The sequence below is a fragment of the Gobio gobio genome (assembly GCF_949357685.1).
Source record: "Gobio gobio genome assembly, chromosome: 7".
NCBI classification, from domain to species: domain Eukaryota; kingdom Metazoa; phylum Chordata; class Actinopteri; order Cypriniformes; family Gobionidae; genus Gobio; species Gobio gobio.
In genome coordinates this window covers 28,959,927-28,977,705 of record NC_137103.1, presented here as the reverse complement: position 1 = coordinate 28,977,705, position 17,779 = coordinate 28,959,927, and the positions used below count along the sequence as shown (strand labels likewise).

Sequence of the window (17,779 nt, the reverse complement as noted above, 5' to 3'; positions counted from 1 at the left end):
TGAGTTCTGAACGGAGAGCTCCCAGGACACGATCGTGACAGACCAATACAGAGAAAATGGGTTAACAACGATTTCATTCAGGCCATCTGTCTTTCTCTCCCTTTCCTTTCTTTTACTTAAAGTTTATTTTATTTCCATTAACCCTTTAAGACCTAAGGGTATTTTTACAATTAATTTTCCGCCTGGTGTTATTTACTAAAAAAGCTTGTAAAACATCAACCCTGTTGTGCACAGACAATTGACACACCTCTTTTTTTTCCAAGACAAGTTGCACTGTCAGTATATTTGTGTTGCATTGATGTCACCTGAATGTAAAATAAGTTATGGGACCATAAAGACAAATGAAAACATAAAACGGAAATTGAATCCCTCAAATATTTATTGAAAACACACACAAATAAATAAAAGCTAAGCATATTTCCTCTGGAAAACTGTTTGTTCAAGTCTTTGGAGTCCTGGAACTCAGGAATAAACATGATAACTTATACAGAACCAAAACTATTTACATTTTTCCAAAAAAATTCCAGGCGCTTTTGGCCTCTTTGGATTTTGGATATTTACTGGTGCCAAGCCTCAAAACAGTTCCTATCAGGAACTTCTCCTCAAACTTTCTCCTCAAACTTTTTCCTCAAACTTTTTCCTCAAACTTTGTCCACAAAACTACTCAAAACTGCAGCACGTCTCTCTCTCTATCTCCTCAATACTAGCCGTGCGTCTCTCTCTCTTCACAATAAAAGAGCTGTGGTTCATGCGCAATGACGCACACCAACGTGGATGACGGATCAGCCTGTCATTGGTCAAACCCTCATCCAAAATGGCAGCTAGCATCGCGCTAGCGGCAAAAATGACGGAAAATGTATAAATTATGGACATCAAGTGGATATATCTTGGATGTAAGCGTTTTGATTTATTGCTGAACAACGCCAAAAAGATGCACATGTTCCAGGCTGGATAGAAAACCTTCTGTAAGGGCTACAAAGACACCCCCGTGATGGCTTTCTGCTGGAAAAAACAGTAAGAAAATCGATAAAAGTTTCATGAAATAATATAGCTATTTATCGGAGGTGCCGTGTGACGTCGTGGGCGATGCCGTCGGGCTCTTAGGGTTAAGTCTCGGGTTCTGTTAAGTTTCGCCGCAAAAGTCTCTCAACAACGAGTTTCTAACAGCGCGCTCCAACTTCAAACAACGCCCACAGACTTTCATCCAGCCGCCAACACGCCACGTGGTTGGCTTCCCCAGACGTCGACCAGACCTTCAGCGAATCAAAGATCCGGGAAAACCCCTGTCCAGCCAGGAGAAGGGAATCCCCCTTGTCAGACGACACATTGAGACACAAACGCAAGTAATGCCTCGATTCCCAGCTGAACTGGTGCATTAGATCAAATGTAATAACCCTGCCTAAGAAACGATAGGAGGTTAAATTACTGATCAATGGTTTCTTCAGGTCATGTGTCATAAATGCATAGATTGCTTAGGATTTCATAATTTCTCTCTCTTAGAACTTATTCTTTTCCTCACCTTCTTCCTTTCTGCAACGTGTGAATGTGCGAGTGTGTGTGTTTATGTTAGATATTAGTTTGATGTGTTAGAGTAGTCAATAAAGTTCAGTTTGTATTCAAATATAACTGTTCTTGTGTTATGTGCTTATCAATTTAATGTCTTGAACTGCCGATCTAAGTTACCTGGCTGTTAAATAGTGTTTCACTATTGTTTGGATATTAATATCCGCTGCAGAGTTGATATTTACGGCCCGTTCAAATGAACGCTAGAAGAGTCATTTGCTCGGCTGTAAAATAGACTCTCAAAATTCCCTATGAATTCATTAATTCATTCATTTGAGCTAAATATACATGTTTTCCTTTAACAGAGCCCCCTTTAAGTTCTTACATATCGGCGGACGAATAAGTTAAGGTGTAAACATTAATTCTGAATTATTTATAAACTATAGTGTCATTCGAGTCTTTTTCATTTTAATTCAGTTCCCCGTTGAGTTATTATTTTATCTGACTCATAGTCGCTACACACTTATGGCATAAACTTTTAAATGGGTTGACACACACTGACTTCAACATTCTGCATGCAAAACACAACAAAGGTAACAGTGTTTTTTATTATAATTTATTTTTATTATTAATAAGACCTTTACCAATTTATTTGCTGTCGTTATTGGGGTTATACTGACAAAAGACAAATAGTAAAATAAAGCCAAAAATAGTAAAATAAAGCAATTAATTTATTAATGCCGCAATGTACTCTTGGAGTACACTTCCTCAGATCACAAATAAACCATTTAAGTTTTGTCAACTTAATTCTAACAACTTGATGCAATTAAGTTATGCTTAATTCAATTGTGCAAACTTGTTGCCTTAATTCAATTAAGTAAACTGAACAAATTTGTTTTTACGGTGCAAAAAGAAAAGCAGTACTGCTCGTCTGCCAAAATGCTGTGCTGTGCATCATCATACAGCTCACTATACACATTATGACCAATGTGGCAGCACCACATTTATGAGCCCTTCTTCGCAATTCAACTGGCACATCCACTGTCCACTTTCTCTCACTGTGTGTTATGATCCCACACAAGAATTCAACGTGCAAGCCTGACTGAAAACCATGTAATATTCTTAGCTGGAGTTGCACTACACACCTTCGCTAGCAGAGTGTGCTGTTGCTCCAGAAAATGCTACACTGCCATTAATGAAGCGTTTGGAGAATAGAGGGGCTTTGCCTACTCCTTTATTGTTATTACTATATTAAAAAATACAGACAAATATATAATTACTGAGACCTGCAAAAATGTTTGTGTTGGATTCATAGATTTTTTTAAATCGGTTAACAAGCCTTGTCAGTTTTATCTAGCTAAATGAAGCCTGAAAATACCTTTTATGAGGTTAAGATTTGTAGTGTCATGTTTTATGAACTGCTGTTTTCATAACGGCAAAAGAAAGGCATGGTTCTGTTCAAAGTTCATGGGTGTGTCTTAGGGTCACCTCCACATTGGAAAACACTTTGTCTGGACCTGCAAAAATATTCAGAATGTGAATGAAGCCTCAAAAGCTTCAAATGTTTATGTTGGTATTACTTCTGAGATTTCTTAATGCCCACAAAGTAAAAATCTACTAGTAAGTTTTTTTAAAATAAAAAGCAATTGTCAAAATGAAGCAAAACAACTGGAAACCAAATAATATGATTTATTTGAAGGAGATTAAGCAATGATACATGTAGATACTCACCTTAGAATCTTCTGTGCCGTTTATGTTCCATGAAAATGTGACTGACAAGTGACGTCTCCAGATTGGATTTCTCTGCAAGCGTATGGAGCCTACTATAATGTCCCCTTCCTCGACTGTCACTGGGGCATCCAACATGAAAAGAGTCTGTTTCCAGTGAGTGATCCTGGGAAAAATGAAGGCTTTGTTTTACATTTAAAATTTTACTCACAGATTATCCTGTGAATTTAAAATTAGAACGTGCATTCAGATCTGAAATTGCGAACTGAATATCAAGTATATCATGTATTTGGTCCTTTTCAGTTTTTGCATCATACTCTGAATATGGCCCGGTGTTCAACTCCAGCGATGGTCCATCCTCTTCTAAACTCTGGAAATGTGCACTGAACCAGACAGTGAAACCATGGAACATGCCTGACTTCTCAACAGTCAAACTAAACTCTCCTTTAAGTCTCTGGACAGAAGAGGGGAAAACCAGTGTAGTTAACATATGCTTCCTTTTCAATATTATTCTTTATTTTATTAATTTGTATCATTTAATCCAAATTCTAACATTTACCTCCAAGTCTGAGACCTGTATTGTGACCATATCAAGAGTGATAACATCAGCTGGAGTGGACAAACAGTCCTCAGGTAGGAGATGATGGCTGAATTTAGGCTTGGAGAGAAATTCTTTCTGTGCAAGTGACCTACAACACATACATGCACGGTCAGAGTATTCAAGAGTAATATAACTGATGCATTTAGATGATCAAAACATCTTGTTTCAACAAAATTCATAGTAGTTAGATTTACTCTATTAATTTTTAAATAATAACAATTAAACCATTTAAATACCCAGTTTTATTAAATAAAAAATAAATATATGCAGTAAATATGCAGTAGTTCAAGAACATCTGAATTCAAATGGTCTCAAGGTCATTTTTAATGGATGTATGAAGTTCAAATTTACAGGTGTCCTATCAGAGCAACCAAAGGTGTAGTTCATCACCGCATGTTCCACTAACATTTGACAACCAGAAAGTGCTACAATAATGTTGGCCTTCATTCTGAATAACATATTGTGAATAACATGACAATTTTAAAACCACTTGAGTTGATATTTTGTCACATAATGCAATGGCAAGCTCAAATATCCACAACACACGTCATAAAGAGCTGTATATCAATATGAAAGGCCTCACTGCAGGTAGCTGAAGTCTAGGCCATAGGGTTTCTCCCAGAACTCCATTTTTTGCCTGTAGTCAGAGAAGGCTTGGCAAGGAACGACGGTCAGACAGGCGGAGGATGGCCACATCATTCCACCCTCCTTCAGCCAGCGATCACGTGCCAGCAACACAGACTCCAACATGTACTCAAACTGAGAGACAGTGATAAAACAGTGACAGTTATGGAAGAGTAAAAGTTAAAGTGAAAATAATTTCACAGAGAAAGGTGATTTTGTGACTGATTTTCAGTTTATTTCCGTCTGTGAATATTGAAGTGAACTAAGCAGTAAGCAGTATTTAAAGGGTAACTAAACCCCTGCTCAGAGCTAAAAGGGGTGGTAAAACACATTGTTTTGAAGGCTTGATTGTGTTTGTGGGGTGCACTGTAACATGTGTTCATGCTTCGTTTAAAAAAAAAAAACATTATTTTTCATATATTTGACCTTTATTCTACACTGCTCTGTCCCTCCTTGTAAAACGGTCTGATGCTTTCCGGGTTGTATGAAGCCAGTCCCTCAAAAATACGCAGTGGGCTCAGATTGGTTAGCTGGCCCAGTGTGTTCTGATTCGCTAACCGCAGTGCAGGTTTGTCGGAAACACCACGCCCCTTACCAGGAGGCTGTGCTTTGATCAGTATTAGAAACGATGGCGTCAATAAAACCACACCAATCTGAGCCCGAATCAGACCCAGAACATTTTAGTGAAGGTGATCGAACCTGTTCATTCCTCAAGAGTAAAGACTGCGGATCTATAGTGATTGCTACTGAATGGCACTGTTACTTTTGTGTTTTTAGAACGATTATAGCCAAATATCTGTTGCAAGAACTATTAACCCAAAACACTAAACACTGGCTTTACCAGTAAGTTAGCCAAATCACACACAGAACCATGTTTAGCAAGCCTGTAGATAAATAATACATAAAAGCTCTAATCAAAGAATCATTTACACTAATGCCAAGTTCGCTGTTGAGACTTTAACGTTAGTGTTTGTAACGTTAGGTGTTCGTCGGATAACGTTAAGTATGAATGAGCATTTAACAGACTGGTTTGCAGAACAGTGATGTCATCTGTTTACTTCCTTGCTACAACCTATTACAGGAAAACATATCGATGAAATATAAATCAGACTTACAGTTTGTGGCCCGTAAACAGCTTCTGTTTGTAAATCCAGCTTTCAGGACAAGCCGTTGTGCATTGAACCTGCATTGAACTCGCGAACATTGTGGATGTTTTCCTCCGTGAAATGTGCTGCGGGAGGGAGCCCCGCACGCGTCGTGCATTCACGCACTGGCCGCGTTTGTCTCACGCAGCTGCCGTTGTGCAAATCCGGCATTGAACTCGCGAAGTTTGTGCAAGTTTTCCTCCGTGAGATGTGCTGCGGGAGCCCCGCACGCGCCTGTTTCCCTCTGTCTCATACACACGTGCATATAACATGCTGCATGTTAAACGCTCTGCAACGCACCCCTGTCCCAAGGAAGGCTGAACAAAGCAAGTACCCCAGACCTGCAATCCGGATGAATAAAACAGCGTTTCCTTGTCATCGCGGCAACAACACTCCAGCCTAACTATTCCACAACAGCGCCGCGATACAAAATGGCGCCCCCGCCCCCCCTATTTAATATTCTCGGAGGAGGGGTTTATGTAGATATTGAGGCTGGTGATGTCACCAACCCTGGAGGAATGTCTGTAGTCGCCTACTGGCCGTTTGCTGTAGTTCTTAGAAATGGATTTCTTTAAAAGCAAATATCTCCTTTTGCTTTAAAGGGTAACTAAACCCCTGCTCAGAGCTTAACTCCACCCACTGGAAATTTTCAAAAAATGCTGGAAAAGTGGGCAGAGCCCGGCGGACACAGAGGGGACGAACCGAGGGCGGGGCTGAGCGGAGGGCGTGCACCTGAGACCCGCAGTGACGGATTGATTGACAGCTGACTGACTCGCGAGTCGCAAAGATGGAGAATGACTAGTGACGCCAGCTTTGCAACAGAGCGGTCATTCTCCTACCTTCACCTGAAGTGGAGGAGGGTGGATTGTCTGAAGACATACCCCGGAGCCTTATCAATTCGAGCCGCTGCTCAAACTGCGTTAACTCCCGATGCCGACGATGCTAGTGAAGCAGCCGCGCAAGAGAACTGACCTAATCTATCTGTGTCCGCGGCAACCACTTGCGTGTCAGGGTTTGAAAGCGCGTCTCATGTATGAAAATTATTTGTACACATGACGGGCGGCAATAATATCGCATTAAAAGCCTGACGTGTACTGACAACTGCATTATTTAACCGTATTTTCTTCAATACAATGTTAAAGCAAGTGTCAAGTGAGTTTCATTCATAATGTTTACTTCATGTATAGTGGTGCAACGGATCGCAGTTGATCCGTGATCCGTGCGGATCACGACCCACGGTTCGGGACGCACGTGACCCGCGGATTTATTGCGCTTTTTTTTTTACTTGTGGATTAATCTGAATTGTTTAGCGATCGCAGACTAAAAGACAGTTTTTCTGCCGATATTGATTTTTAAGTGATCTCATTCCTTTAAACTCGATGCTGAGTTTCAGAGAAGTTGTTCACGTGAACAGGGCATGTTAATCAGTGGCTAGCGGAGAAGTAGAAGAACTTGAAAAGCCTCCCGCATCATTCAAATCGCGTGTACGGGAGCATTTTGGCTTCCCGGTAAAATATAATGATGACAGAAGAAGGGTGGTGGACAAAACTGTAACAGTATGTAGGCACTGTGGCACGAGAAAGCCGTATGAAAGTGGCGCATACATCGAGCATGGCACCTGCTGACGCCCGTTTCACACATACTCCGTTTGCAGCACGTATGCGGTGCGTATTTTTTCCGTGCCCTTGTTAACGGATACAGCTTTCACACTGAATGCGGCTTCGGTCCGTCAGTGCGTTCCAGGAGCGCGTGGCCATACAGCTGTGCTGCGATCGTTTCCGCACAGAGTCTATTGTTTGATGTGCTGGCGCTGAATTAAAGTGACAGCGCATCCGCATTAAAACAAACATGTATCGATGCGAAAATCTAGTAATTCCACCACAGATGCATATAATGTAAAGTCCACTCGGTTTCAAAGTCATCACATGGCTTTTTTCCTCGAGTAAAGCAAGGAAAACGGCCTTTAAGTAAACAAGGAGAAATAATGGAGAGCACCTGTCCTTTCTTGGAGGTGGAAAAACAAAGTTCTTTATGACCTGCAGGATTTCTTGCAAAAAGATTTAAAAACGAAAGAAAAGCGTAAGTTTTAATTTAAAATGTTTGTTATTTTAACATAGTCTATTGTCTGTTTTGCAATTTGCATGAGCAACGTAATATTTACATCTAAAGTAGGCACTAGGCCATATAAATATAAAGTAATGAATTCAATAAAACGTTGTTTAAGTGTAGTGCGTTTAAACATGATATCTATAAAACAGTGTATAGGCCTACAAAGAGAATTGCAAAGCTGACAAGTGTGAGAGGTTTACTCTTTCTGAGAATGTTGACGTCCTAATCTTTAAAAGAAAAAAGCTCAGGCCCATTTTCATGTCTCAGGTTGTTTTTAGCCAAATTTGATTTATTCAGATGGTTATTTATTTTATTTTTTCTTTGTTAACACCAAAAGTTCCTTGTTAACCTTATAAACCATATAGGTTATGTTAACACCAAAAGTTTTCATGTAATAAATGGAAAGCAAATAAAAATAGTCTCCTCCCCCTTTTATTCTGATCCGAAAAATGATCCGATCCGTGACTCATGATCCGTAGTCGATCCGAACCGTGAGTTTTGTGATCCGTTGCACCACTATTCATGTAACATGACAGTTCATACTGGAGTGAAGTCGTTCTCCTCATGTGATTGGGGGAAACATTTCTGAGGGCGTGGTGAGCTCGTGCCAGGGGCGCGGATAGTGAGCCGTTGGAGGTACCATCCTATGTCACGATGTACCACAACGTCCAATAGGAAAATTCAACTGCAGTAGCCACCGTTCAACCTTAGGAGGGCAGCACTTTGGCGGTTTTACACCATATTTTATAGAATTAAAACACTTTATACTCAAATGTGAAAACATTTACTCGAATCAATGAACAGCATTAATAAAGCCCCAGTATTACAGATCATTGACTAAAAAAAGTTGGTTTAGGGTTTAGTTACCCTTTAAACTTTGAACGTTGTAACTTTGCAGATGTTGTTTATGCTCAAGCAGCAACATTACACGCTAGCTAAAGTTAGAATAGTGAAATTGTGGTTTACCACCCCTTTAACTCCGCCCACTGGCAAATTTTGAAAAATGCTGGAAAAGTGGGCAGAGCCCAGCGGAGACAGAGGGGACGAACCGAGGGCGGGCTGAGCGGAGGGCGTACACCTGAGACCCGCAGTGACGGATTGATTGACAGCTGTCAGACTCGCGAGTCGCAAAGATGGAGAATGACTGGAGTGACGGCAGCTTTGCAACAGAGCGGTCATTCTGGATTGTGGATTGTCTGTAGACACAAACCCGGAGCCTTATCAATGCGAGCCGCTGGCTCAAACTGCGTTAACTCCCGATGCAGACGATGCTAGTGAAGCAGTCGCGCAAGAGAACTGACCTAATCTATCTGCGTCCGCGGCAACCACTTGCGTGTCAGGGTTTGAAAGCGCGTCTCATGTATGAAAATTATCTGTACACATGACGGGCGGCAATAATATCGCAAGAAAAGCCTGACGTGTACTGACAACTGCATTATTTAACCGTATTTTCTTCAATACAATGTTAAAGCAAGTGTCAAGTCAGTTTCATGCATAATGTTTCTACTTCATGTAACATGACAGTTCATACTGGAGTGAAGCCGTTCTCATCATGTGATTGGGGGAAACATTTCTGAGGGCGTGGTGAGCTCGTGCTAAGGGCGCGGATAGTGAGCCGTTGGAGGTACCATCCTACGTCACGATGTACCACAACGTCCAATAGGAAAATTCAACTGCAGTAGCCACCGTTCAACCTTAAGAGGGCAGCACTTTGGCGGTTTTACACCATATTTTATAGAATTAAAACACTTTATACTCAAATGTCAAAACATTTACTCGAATCAATGAACAGCATTAATAAAGCCCCAGTATTACAGATCATTAACTAAAAAAAGTTGGTTTAGGGTTTAGTTACCCTTTAAAAGCTGCTCTCATACCAGAAGGCAGTTGCCCATCCACTCTGACACCAGAACATCCACTTTCCCAGGAAGAGTGAGATTCTCAGCTCGGTCCCGAAACACTGTCACAACTTCCTCACAGCCATTCTTTCTCACTAGTTTCTCAGTGTGTTCTGCCATTGAGCTGGCCTCCACAGCATATACCTACAGGAACAAAATTTTTATTAAAACTTTAGACAAAATATAAATTTTTTTTGGATATTATCACTATTTTATGGCTCGTTTAGTATGATATAGTAAAAATATGGAGTTCACACTTTAAGGAGGGAAGAAAAAAAAATATTCAGAGGCCCCAAACTGAGAAAAATAAAAAAAATTAATAGTTAATAATCAAGTAAACAAGCAAAGAAAGTTGCTTCAGTCCAGTAAATGTTCATCTTGAAATGACAAATATTAGAAAAGTAATTCTTACATTTACTTTCTAAATTTTTTTACATTTTCCAAAGCAAAGATGTTCACCACAACCTGAAGGTGACCTTTTTTAGAATTATACTAAAAGGCCTTTTACTTTGTGAAAAAGTATGAAGGCCTAAATTCACGTATCAAATATGATACAGTAGATTTTACAGGGTTAAAGAACTTTAACTAATTACTTTAGTTAAATGGTTAAAGATCTGGACTGATAATCAGAAGGCTGTATGCATGTTCAAACTCCACAAGATGCCACCCAATGAAGATGACCCTTCAAGAGGATTGTTCCTATTAAGGGCACCTGTTTGATTTTACATTATGAACTCCCTAAATGTCAACATAATACAATACAATACAATACAATACAAATTATATATATATATATATATATATATATATATAATATTAAAAAAAAAGTTTAGTGCAATTTTTACAGGCCTTTGCTATTTACACCCACAATAAGGCTTAAAAGTCCACCCCAAAATGAAAATTATCCCATAATCCCAAAATTATCTGAAGTGATGCGTTTTTGTAAGAAAAATATCCATAATTATAACTTAAACTGTAACAACAAACTCAAGCTCCTCTGACATATAGTTTATAAAGTTATAAATATGAATATTTTTCTTACAAAAACACATCTCTTCGCTTCAGAAGTCCTTTATTAACTCCCTGGAGCCGTATGGATTACTTTTATGATGAATGGATGCGCTTTTTTGGGCTTTAAAAAAGGGTACCATTCAGTCTTATTATAAAGCTTGGAAGGGCAGAATATTTTCGGCTGAAAGAAGAAAGTGATATAGACCCAGGATCACATTGAGGGTGAGTAAATGATGGGATAATTTTCATTTTTGGGCAAACTAACCCTTTAATGACATTTTGCAAATATTTAGTTTGTCTCACCGCTGCAGGTTGTGCTAGAAGGGCACAGAAGAGGCTGATAATGCCTGTCCCACAGCCCAAGTCCATGACCACCTTCTCCCTCAGGGAGGCGCTATTACTCAGGATCACCTGCCTGTATGTTTCTGTGCGGGGTTTGTCTGACAGCATCTCCAGATGAAGCCTCTGAGAGAAAGAATCAGATAATACATAGTTTGCTTCTGTATGAAGAATCCTTTGAGTTTAATCCTGCAATTGTATTGAATAACTTTTAATGATTTAACTGGATACTTGCCATGTTTTAGATTGACTAGCTTAACATTTTAGTACTTACTAAAGTCCCATAATTGCCAAAGTATTCGTCATCTTGCCAAACATCTTCTGCATCCTCTTCTCTTTTGTGCAAATAGCTGGATGGGACATAACCAAAGCGACCCTGCAGTTCAGCCCACCACCACACGTCTGAACTCCTCTCATGGACCAGCAGTTTATCACCAGCTGAGAAACTAAGCTGTCGGTTAAAAAGAAGGTAAATCTTTGGTAAACGTATCTTGTATGTAATTGTCACACGATGTAAACATTTTTTGGTCGATATTTTTCTATCTAAATGGCTTTAGAAGACTACAAATATTAGGCAAACCAGATGTTGAATGAGCTGTGGCATTTCGTCAACTATATATTCCCAAAAATGAAATGCTCTTCCGCTCAGTCCTTCACGTGCTAACGTTGTCTGAATTATCGTAAGTAACGTTACAAGTTTCCTATTTAAAAATGTGACACATGAACGCGGTCCTCTCAAGTCGTTTTTCTACTGGGAAACTTTGATACACATGAACGATTGCTGTTGTGGTAGACTATTCCTTACGTGATCACGACTTCAGAAGTATGAATAGGACGCAAGAATCACACACTCATTCACTGTGTGTTTATTTTGAAAGGCGACCATCATGCACAACAGCATACCTGCTCATCTCCTTCAGCCACAAAATCCGCGAGTCCGACATACTCTTCAGCTTCATGACCCTCTCTGCTTTCATTTTCAAACATTTCAGCTCGTCAAAAATGCTAAATGCACACAAACCACGAAACGCAACCGTATATCTCTACAGCAAAAGTGGAAGGAACTGTTAAACTTTTCCACAGCGCCTCTCCCACAAAAACTGTTTTCAAAATAAAAGTCATGTTGAAATCGGTGAATTGTGAAGAAAATTGTGAAGAAGTTTATAGTTAAAATGTGGTATAGCCTACCAATAGTAGAGAGTAATTACAGTTATCATATGTTTCTGCAAGGGTCAGAAATGAACTAGGTCGTGCATAAAATGTGACCAAAATACCCCCAAATACGTCACATTTATTTATTTTGTCATATTCTGTTTATTTAATATTGCACGCGTCTCTTATCATAACGCAACTTTACACACTGCTAATTTCACTGCAACTCAGTTATAGACTAAGTAAGTTTTTCCTTTTTTTTCTTCCTTTTTTAATGGACTGATGAAATTTCCAAAACAGAAGTGGTTTGCTTAACCAGAGGGTTTGTGTTTGTTTGTTAGCAGCCCAAGACAGAATAATGTACATACTGTTAAAAAAATTTGGGATGGGTGAGATTTTCTAATGTGTTTTTTTAAGAAGTCTCTTATGCTCATCAGGCTGCATTTATTTGATAACAAATAAAATAAAATGGTAATTGTGAAATATTACAATTTAAAATAACTTTAATCATTTTAACATTTTAATGTAGGCCTATTTCCTGTGATGGCATCATGGCAAAGCTGAAATTTTAGCATTATTACTCCAATCTTCAGTGTCGGATCCTTCAAAAATCATGTGGATTTGAACCTTAAGAAACATTTTCTTATTATTATAAATGTTGAAAACCTTGTGCTGCTTAATATTTTTGTGGAAACCATGATACTTTTTTCAGTATTGTTTGATGAATAGAATGTTCAAAAGCATTTATTTGATGTAGAAATCTTTTGTAAAATTCTTAATGTCTTTACTGTCACTTTTGATCAATTTAATGTGTTCTTAAAAAAAACTTCTTTTTTTTACTGACCCCAAACTTTTTAAGATAGTGTAAACTTTTTTTCACAACAGATAAGTCTCAGCATAAGGCAAAACTGTGGACTCCTCTATACCCATTCCTCCTTTTAGAAAACAAAAATATACTTAATTAAAAAAAAAGTGTTGTAATAACCCCTGGTGATGTATCTCTTAATGAGGATAATCAATATTGGCCTGGTTTCATAGAAAGGGTTTAGATTAAGCCAGGATTAGGCCTTTATGAAATCAGGGCGTTTAAATTGCTTTTATAAACATGCCTTAGAAAAAAAAACATGACTGGTGTGCATCTTGAGACAAAACAATGGCATGGACATATTTTAAGATATGCCAGTGCAAAGTTGCATTCAGTTAAAGCAGCTCAAACATGCATTTTAGTGGACTATCTTAAACCTTGTCTGTGAAACCAGGAGATTATATATATTTTCATCATTAAAGCCTATTTCATGGATTGAGACCGAAAGAAGATGCTTTGTTTCTTCTTTCAGTGACCAGTCAGTCAATGACTTAACAGACAGCAATTGTATGAAGGCACCACCAAACTTCAGATAGACTTTCAAAGCGCATAATGTCATGCAATCTGATAATTATCTGTAACAGTAACAGAGCTATAGAGATAACCAAGCAAAAAGATTCATGATCAAAGATGTTTTCTGAAATAAGTACTAGCATTTTCATTATATCTCCTGTATATCGTGATTTGAAATAACATATAGCCAGGCCAAACTAAAACAAAAAAAAGGTAAAAGTTCACACTCAGGTTTTGTGAGGCTTTATTCAAGTCATGGATCGAGGTCATGGCGATATTAAAAATATAAAAACACAGATTAAAGAAGTCCCCACAAAAAAAGGACAAAAAGATGACCATCTACTGCTTCTTCTTTTTGCTTGAAAACTGAGTTTTCTTGAAGCATTTCCTGAAACAGAACATGCAGCTTTTGACAGTCACAAAAATAACAGTCACTAGAATGAGAATGAGAAAGCCAATGACGTCCAGAGAATGATACTGAATCCAGTTCAGCTCATGGGCTGCAGTTCTGAGATGATCTGCCCCTTTGTGTCTCATGACAAATTCAGTCCAGAACACAGCCAGGTCCAGAGGCTCAATGGGGCGGTCTCTGTGAATAGCTGAAAGCTCTGTCATCTTCTCCTTGTAGCTGTTGAGTTAAAGATGGAGGAAGTATGTTTATATTCTGTTGCATACACTCTAAAAAATGATTGTGATTTTAACGGTAAAAGACTGTAAAAATGCTACGGTGAAAAACAGTTAATTGGTTAACATGAAGTTTCCGTACTATATACCGTGAATAACTGTAATAGATCTAACCTTACATTTAATTAAATTTTACAGTAAAATACTGTTAAATTTAATTAAAAGTTTTTGGAAGTGAAAAAGAACAAGACATTGTGTAATTTACAGTGAAAAAACGTAAATTGACATTCCCAGAATTCCCTGCGTGACACTTCACATTTGATGTATTTTGATTGAAATAATGTTTATTCTTAGTTTTTTCTAACCAGTTATGTACATTAGGGTTTTATGTTACATCTAATGTTGTTAAATTAATGTTTATTGCATTTTTAAAATTTCATGTGTGTTGCCATGATTAGTGTTTGTGTGAATGACACTGTGCACCTTCTATATTTTAGTATTGTCCTCCTAAAAGCATTATCATGTGACTCTCATCACCACTGTGTTTGGTGGTTGTCAGTTTATATCAAAGGTACATAACAGATATCAGTATTTCAATAGGTTGGTAAATGTAAAATTCTTTCAGGTAATGAAATACGTTTTTTCCCGTAAAATTAACGTACATTTTTACAGTGTACACACGTTATTATTAAAATATAAACCTTTAAATGATACAGTTTTGAACTGTAAAATAGACAGTAAACTAAGTGATGTCCTGTAAAACCTAAAATGTTGCTACCGTATTTTTTACGGTAAAGTTCTGGCAACCACAGCTGCCGTTTTTTTACTGTGAATTTTATGGGGGGTTTTTTTTACAGTGGGATTGCATAATCTACTACACACTGGAAACATAGGATTTACTTTGACACAGTTTTCACTCAGATATTGCTAGTACATTTCACAAATAATTACAAAAATGGCACGTAACACATTGAACTAAGCATGACATTTTGAAGTAGAAAGACTACTTTCTTATATACAGTAACATGCCACTTTGCGTTCAATCCTAAATGTTGCATCATTAATCAAAACATAATGCATCACACTGTAAACCCTAACAATCAAAATAATTAACTGGTTTGAGTAGAGCCAAACTTTTATGAGTATTCAGAACTTCTTTTTTCTTTTGAGTTCACAAAACTGACACTTTTTAAGTAATATGAATTGTTTCATTGTTTTCAGTTTTATGAACTTGTTTCTTTTAATTTAGACAAACTTAAATGTATCTGAAAATGGGCTGGGATTTCTATTTTCCAGCATGCTTTCCCATGACACTCAAAAGGGAGAGTAAATGCTAAAATTAAGTGTTATATAATGTTTTTGGTGCAAGATACATTTTAAGTGGGAGATTTAGTAGTGTTTAATGTTTCTTTATGCTAGTTTAAAAGAGTTTCTGTTGTGTTGTTTTTTGTAGGGTTACCATGGTGACGAGTGGAGCATGAGCTTAGTTTGAGAAGAGGGGCCGGTTGCATAAACCGCTAAGACTAGTCTTACAAGTTAGACATAAAAAATTTTTCTTTAAGACTGTTCATAATTTTTTTGAATCCGTTACATAAAAACATAGACTGGCCTAATTTGATACGAAAAGTAAGACTGAATGCCACTTGCCTAACTGCTAGTGGCTCATACTAGATCTTAAGACACTGTCTTAACATAATGGCTTAGTTTATGCAACTGGCCCCAGATATATGTTGAATGTTTTATATTGCTGTATAAGTGTTGTGCTATGCTAATGCAATCAAAGCATTCTGTCACTAATTAGCAAGGTAGCATAATATTGAATTAGTTAGTTAAAGCTAGCCAAGTTTCCACTACTAAAAATATTTAAGTTGAGATTACATGATCATTTTAAGTTAAATGTATGAATTAACGTACTCAAATATTTAAAGCTAAGAGCAATTAAAATGTGTGAGTACAAAAAACTTAATTAATGCTTACTTAAACTTTAAATTTATTCGGGTATACAGGCATGCATAAACTGCATTTCATACACAGGCTGAACATAATTCCTATGCTTACCTTTTGTCATGCTTACCTTTTGTCATTCAGGACCTTTCTCAATGCAACCAGCAGTTTTTCTGAGGTCACATCAAAGATACTCAGGGCTTCTGCAACTCCTCGAGCCACTAAGCGCTGGGCGTTATCCCCTTGGTCTCCAAACAGAGGAAGCATCACCATTGGCACCCCATTACAGATTCCCTCATAGATTCCATGTGATCCACCATGTGTAATAAAAGCCTTAACCTTAGGATGGCCTACAATATACAAGAAAACATTCCGTATATCAGTGTGTTGCCAAATGATTTTGTAGTGAATTAAATATGCCATGAGTTCCAAAATAGCTAATTTCTTTAAATCTTCCAGGAGGGTCAAAATGAGAATATAAACATACCCAAGAGATCATTTTGTGGAAGCCATTTCATCAGTTTGACATTCTTTGGAGCATTTTCAGGGACTGGTCCAGTGTACCTCCATAGCACCTACAAATCAAAGAGAGGTAAAGGTTAATAATATGAAGCCATGTAATCCTAAACATAAAGTATGATGACATGCATTATTTTGCATGACATACATTTTGTTTCATAAAATACATGGCTGGTCATCAGAGTTGCCAAATCTTTTGCACGGCAATGTTACAGAGACAAGTATCACTCTTTTTAACCGAAATGGTGCTGTTATTCAAGCCAGTGCTGTATGCGTTTAACACAGGGGTGTCCAGTCCTTCTCCTGGAGGGCCACTGTCCTGCAAAGTTTAGCTCAAACCCCAATTAAACACACCAGCTAATCAAGGTCTTACTAGGCATACTAGAAACTTCTAAGCAGGTGAGTTGAGGCAAGTTGGAGCTGAACTGCAGGACAGTGGCCATCTAGGACAGAGTTTGGATTCCCCTGTTTTAACATTACTGAACCCAAATACTACTGATTGTATATGTTTTAACCATATACAGTAATTTTATTCAACATCTTTGTCATTAATAGTAGCCATCAATTCACACATATTACTGTATATTTGTAAATAATCTTATTTAGACAGGAAGGGAAAATACAATGGCTGGAGTTGCCTTATGAGTTTTGTGGACAATAAAATCATAGTTTTTAATTCAGTGCATTTATGCCCTGATGAGATTAGTCCTCATCAAGGGGAGTTGGAGGATGTTCTAGAAACGGTTCAAGGAATGAAACAGAACAGAACAAGATAGAAAACTGGAACAAAATACTTTTCAAATGGGTGCCCTTAATGCAGACTGTATGATGTGCATATGCCAGAGGTTGCTTGTTTTGGACTTTTTTTTTTCAGACTGGCGTGATTATTTAGGGCTTTTTTTTTCTCAGACCAGGTTACTCATTTTTCTAGCAAAACGTGACAACACTGCTGGCCATACTTGGACCCCAAAGGGTCCTTAAACATGATCATCATAGTGTTACATTAAAGTTTGCATTTCAATTGTATTTAAGCATTTAAAAGTAGTCCTTATTTTATGTTTCCACACTTACCCTCTGAGGTATCTGCCTAAATGCCTCAAAGAACTCTCTGGCTTTGGCCTCGGGTAACTGTGACACCATGGAGCCCAGAGTGAAGACCACAAACCCATGCTCTCCAGAACCATCCACAAACTCCTCCAGCTCC

At 38.1% G+C, this 17,779-nt stretch overlaps 2 protein-coding genes across 7 annotated transcripts in view; both read right to left on the bottom strand.

The window, feature by feature from the left end:
• Window positions 1-2,133: 2,133 nt before the first annotated feature.
• On the bottom strand, window positions 2,134-12,053 carry prmt2 (protein arginine methyltransferase 2). 2 transcript variants are annotated; one of them, XM_079821776.1, is made up of 9 exons: window positions 11,862-12,053; window positions 11,233-11,409; window positions 10,923-11,084; window positions 9,588-9,752; window positions 4,416-4,591; window positions 3,791-3,920; window positions 3,549-3,685; window positions 3,235-3,397; window positions 2,134-3,020 (listed from the first exon to the last, which is right to left on the bottom strand). In XM_079821776.1, the coding sequence occupies exons 1-9, from the start codon at window positions 11,943-11,945 to the stop codon at window positions 2,988-2,990; spliced, it is 1,227 nt and encodes a 408-aa protein (XP_079677902.1). In that variant the 5' UTR covers window positions 11,946-12,053; the 3' UTR covers window positions 2,134-2,987. The 2 variants fall into 2 exon arrangements, with proteins under 2 accessions (XP_079677902.1, XP_079677901.1); XM_079821775.1 differs by lacking the exon at window positions 2,134-3,020 and having other exon boundaries at window positions 3,173-3,397; window positions 11,862-12,051.
• A 1,650-nt stretch (window positions 12,054-13,703) lies between these two features.
• Window positions 13,704-17,779, bottom strand: part of LOC307129527 (UDP-glucuronosyltransferase-like) — a gene marked incomplete at its 5' end in the record, with an annotated part of 38,879 nt that continues 34,803 nt past the window's right edge. For 4 of the 5 annotated variants that reach the window (XM_079822017.1, XM_079822019.1, XM_079822020.1 and 1 more), the window contains 4 exons: window positions 13,706-14,116; window positions 16,187-16,406; window positions 16,544-16,631; window positions 17,647-17,778. In XM_079822017.1, the coding sequence (XP_079678143.1) occupies window positions 13,828-14,116; window positions 16,187-16,406; window positions 16,544-16,631; window positions 17,647-17,778 (729 nt within the window). In that variant the 3' untranslated portion in view covers window positions 13,706-13,827. Of the gene's footprint in view, window positions 14,117-16,186; window positions 16,407-16,543; window positions 16,632-17,646; window position 17,779 lie in introns of all 5 variants that reach the window. The other variant, XM_079822018.1, reaches the window with a different exon arrangement.

Bases quoted from the DNA above. Each gene is read 5' to 3' on its own strand.
- prmt2 (XM_079821775.1), bottom strand. From the start codon at position 11,945: ATGTTTGAAAATGAAAGCAGAGAGGGTCATGAAGCTGAAGAGTATGTC. The intron at 11,410-11,861 runs GTATGCTGTTGT...TTTAACCGACAG, and splicing joins TGGCTGAAGGAGATGAGCAG to CTTAGTTTCTCAGCTGGTGA. The intron at 11,085-11,232 runs GTAAGTACTAAA...TCTTTCTCTCAG, and splicing joins TTGGCAATTATGGGACTTTA to AGGCTTCATCTGGAGATGCT.